Source organism: Clarias gariepinus, chromosome 2 (genome assembly GCF_024256425.1).
Source record: "Clarias gariepinus isolate MV-2021 ecotype Netherlands chromosome 2, CGAR_prim_01v2, whole genome shotgun sequence".
Taxonomy (NCBI): domain Eukaryota; kingdom Metazoa; phylum Chordata; class Actinopteri; order Siluriformes; family Clariidae; genus Clarias; species Clarias gariepinus.
This window is the reverse complement of record NC_071101.1, coordinates 49,137,407-49,141,335: the sequence shown is the minus strand read 5'-3', so window position 1 is coordinate 49,141,335 and position 3,929 is coordinate 49,137,407. Positions and strand designations below refer to the sequence as shown.

General features: G+C 45.3%; 1 protein-coding gene across 1 annotated transcript; it reads right to left on the bottom strand.

The window, feature by feature from the left end:
* Positions 1-369: 369 nt before the first annotated feature.
* On the bottom strand, positions 370-1,419 carry LOC128541336 (trace amine-associated receptor 13c-like). Its single transcript, XM_053511712.1, has one exon. It carries the CDS (start codon positions 1,417-1,419, stop codon positions 370-372), a length of 1,050 nt encoding a protein of 349 aa, XP_053367687.1.
* Between the last annotated feature and the right edge of the window lie 2,510 nt (positions 1,420-3,929).

Sequence of the window (3,929 nt, the reverse complement as noted above, 5' to 3'; positions counted from 1 at the left end):
TGTTCAGGAATGCTCCAGATTACAAATTGATTGACTGCTGGCCAAACATGTCCAGATGCTAAAGCACAATAGATTTCATGCCTTGGTCAGAGTTTTTTGAGAGACACAAGGCAGACCTTCACAATGTTATTAGGCAGGTGTTTTTAATGTTATGACTGATAAGTGCATGTCCCCTTACATAAAAATGAAAATATTATTGGACTGTGTGCTGAAAAGTAATAGCCCTGTAAATTCCAAGCCTTGCCAAATCCTGTCCCAAATACTAACTGCATTACAATTAAAATACAGATTGTAATTCTCATTGTCTATATCTATTTTAAGCAATACACACTTTTCAGTAGTATAATTATTTAAGTATTAAACTTTATTTCAAGGTGCATAAACGTTTATGTCTGAGGAGTTAGGAGCAAATATTTTTAGTGTAACAATGAGAGAAAGTGTTTTTCTGAACCATGGATAGAAAAGACCATATATGATGGGGTTGAATGTTGAATTAATGTAACCCAACCAGACAAATAGTTCATACATGATTGCTGGCATGGTAAAGTTTGAAAGAGGGTCAACTACAGATATAATGAAATATGGCATCCAGCATAAATTAAATGCACCCACAACAATGCCAAGAGTTTTTGCTGCTTTTTTCTCATTTTTCATCTTTTGTAAAATTTTATTTGAGGTCACATCAGGTCTGCCCTTTTTTGTCCCCTCCATTTTCTTTGCATGCTTTTCTGAAACCAAAAATATTTGTATATACAAACCAATCATAATACAGACCGGCAAAATAAAAAAAAGAAATGTACTTATAGAGGCGCATACTGCATTAACCAAAAACAGACAACTTCCAAAACAATCTATAGATGCAATATAATCTTCTAAGTCTGCTTCATTCACTTTTGTACCAACAGTACTGAAAGCATACACTGTAGCCAAAATCCAACTCAGAGCTGCCATAAAACCTGAAACGGGTAAAGTAATTCTTGTAGGGTACTGAAGGGGATAGCACACAGCTTGATATCGATCTGTAGCAATAGATATAAGGTGAAATATTGATGAACCAGTGAAAAGAAAATCAAAAGTAGAATGCCAATAGCAGAATTCTTCTCCAAAGTACCAGCAGCCATCCACACTCCTAACCATGCTGAAAGGCATAACTGTCAGTCCCAAAAGTAGATCTACCAGAGCCAGAGACATCACCAAAATGTTTGTAGGTGTGTGAAGTTGTTTGAAATGAGCTATGGAGATAATGACCACAGCATTCCCAACAATTGTAATGACTATTGCAAACACCAGTATTAAATATAAAACAGTTTTAGTTGCCACATCATGGGAATTTTTTACACATGAAACATTTGATTTAGGATAACAGTACTCTGTTAAATCTTTTACTTCCAACAAAGATACATTTTTAACTTCCACCATTCTTCAAGGTAATGATGTCAAAAATATCCTCTTTTATTTATAGTCTCTTGTGCAAAGTGATTACTTCTTTAAGAAATCTCATTAGTTATATTGGTTTCAATGTCAAGAGATGTGGCCCCCTGAGAGACAGTAGTCCAACAGGAAAAATGTTATTTCCCCTTTTTATCCACCGGTGAAGTGAACATATTTTGTTGCTATGCACAAATAAGCATATTCACGGTATGTTATGAATTTTATATAAACCATTGCTGAAATATAATTTATTGTAATACATTAGATAATGTTTTAATTTATCATTACTGTTTGAAAATAGGAAGTTCTAGACTTCAGTCTATTACTTGCAGTGTTACAGTAGGACGGTACTTTGTAAAGTAACAAATTACAATACAATATTGTTGTGTTTTTCACCGCTAGGAAGGAACTTGGAGAGACGAGTGAGCTTCCTTGCTGCCCAATGCAAATGGCTGGGAGTACTTTATTAAGCACACAGTTATTCAAAAGCATGAACAACACCTTCACAATAGAACCACATCCAAGCCGAAACCCCGCCCACGCCACACTGCCCCCACCCGAGCTGTGACCGTCCCCGGTCACCATGACAAACTCAGTCTTGCAGGCGTGACGGTGGCCGGTGTTGGCTTTGTGAACGCCGGAGTCCTTTGGCGGGGGAGGAAGGGGCGCAACCATCTTTCTGAGGCGGACCGGCCTCCACAGCGTTTGATGTTTTGCTGGCGTGGGGCTGATAGGGAGCAAGACGGTCTCGGTGAAGCACGACCACTTGAGCCCCCCCCACCAACCGCACCCGGTAGGCGACAATTACCTTACAGGGGCCCACCCAGTGAGACATAAGCTTAGGTGAGAGCCCCCTTTTCCTTCTGGGGGAATACACCCAAACCTGCTCTCCCGTAGCAAAGTCCCGCCCCCGGCTGTGAGTGTCATACACACGGCGCTGTTTAACACCGGTGTCCACTAAGTGTTTACGCGCCAACTCGTGAACATGGAACAATTTGTCTTAAAAATAACAAAAATAATCCAACCCAGGCTTCGTGGGTAAGTCTAATTGGGGAGGTGGTCCGAACACAAGGTCCATGGGAGTGCGCAACTCGCAGCCGAACATTAAAGCAGCTGGCGTTAGCTGTAAGGACTCCTGCACTGCTGTGCGATATGCCCAGAGCACAAGAGGCAAATGTTCGTCCCAATCCTTCTGCCGATCGCTGGTGAGCATGGCGAGTTGTGTGGTGAGCGTCCGATTAAACCGTTCCATGAGGCCGTCACTTCACGAATGAAGGGGTGTGGTGCGGGTCTTTTTCACCCCAAGGAGCTCGCACATCGCAGCAAACACCTCCTCCCTGAAGTTGCGCCCCTAATCGCTGTGTAACTGCTCCGGGGCGGCAAATCAGCTGAACACTTCATCCACCAGCACTCGAGCCGTGGTGGAAGTGCTCTGGTCAGGAACAGCAAAAGCCTCCGGACATTTGGTGAAATAATCCATGGCCACCAGCACATACCGGTTCCCGTGATCAGAAATGGGAAACGGCCCGAGAATGTCCACGCCCATACGCTCCATAGGTGCCCCCACCCGAAAGTCCTGCAGGGGTGCTCGCGAGCGCTGGGTAGGAAGTTGCATTTGTGAACAAACAGTTCGCTATCAGTATCACAGCCCAGCCAGTAGAAGCGAGCGTGCAAACGCCGCAGAGTTTTAGTTACTCCGAAGTGTACCGAACCTGCTACCCATGAACTATCCCATGCACACATGCTCACAAAATCCGTGGTACCAGCAGCTGAAAACACTCGCCAGCGCCGCACGGCCGTTCCCAGTGGCGGTAGAGTAAACCTTCCCGCAACGCCAGGTGGGTAAACTGCGAGTCGAGAGCTTTTAGCTCTAGCCCCAGATGAGTGACCGCGGTATAATCCGTTCTCAGGCCCACTCTAACCCAACCTAGTACCTGCTGCAGAGCCGGATCCTTTTCCTGCTTGGCATTTAGCTGATCACGGTCCGAAAACGGCGAAACGACTACAGGCGATGGTCTAGACAACGCATGCCAGCTCAGACAGCTGATTACCGACGGGGGGTCCAGAGGACTGTGCAGGGAGAATGTTCTGAGTCGAGGGTTTTGGAGAGTGTACGATGTCGCAACCACCCACGCGCTCTTCAACCTGCTCGCAGTACCGGCAACGTGCTTTGCTACACGGCCGGCGGGATAAAGCATCGGCGTTAGCATGCAGTTTTCCAGCTTGGTGCTGAACGGTGAAATTGTAGTCCTGTAACCGCTCGAGCCAGCACGCTAACTGCCCCTCGGGCTCTTTAAAACTAAGCAGCCAACCCAGCGAAGTGTGATCGGTCCGCAGCAGGAAGGGTTGCTCGTATAAATATGCCTGGAAATGCTTAAGAGCCACGACGACCGCTAGCAGCTCGCCCCGCATGACGCAGTAATTCTTCTCAGGTCCAGACAACGTGTGGCTGAAGTAGGCGATAACACGCTTTTTATTCTTCGAAACCTGAGACAATA

Coding starts and splice junctions, on each gene's coding strand:
- LOC128541336 (XM_053511712.1), bottom strand. CDS start 1,419: ATGGTGGAAGTTAAAAATGTATCTTTGTTGGAAGTAAAAGATTTAACA.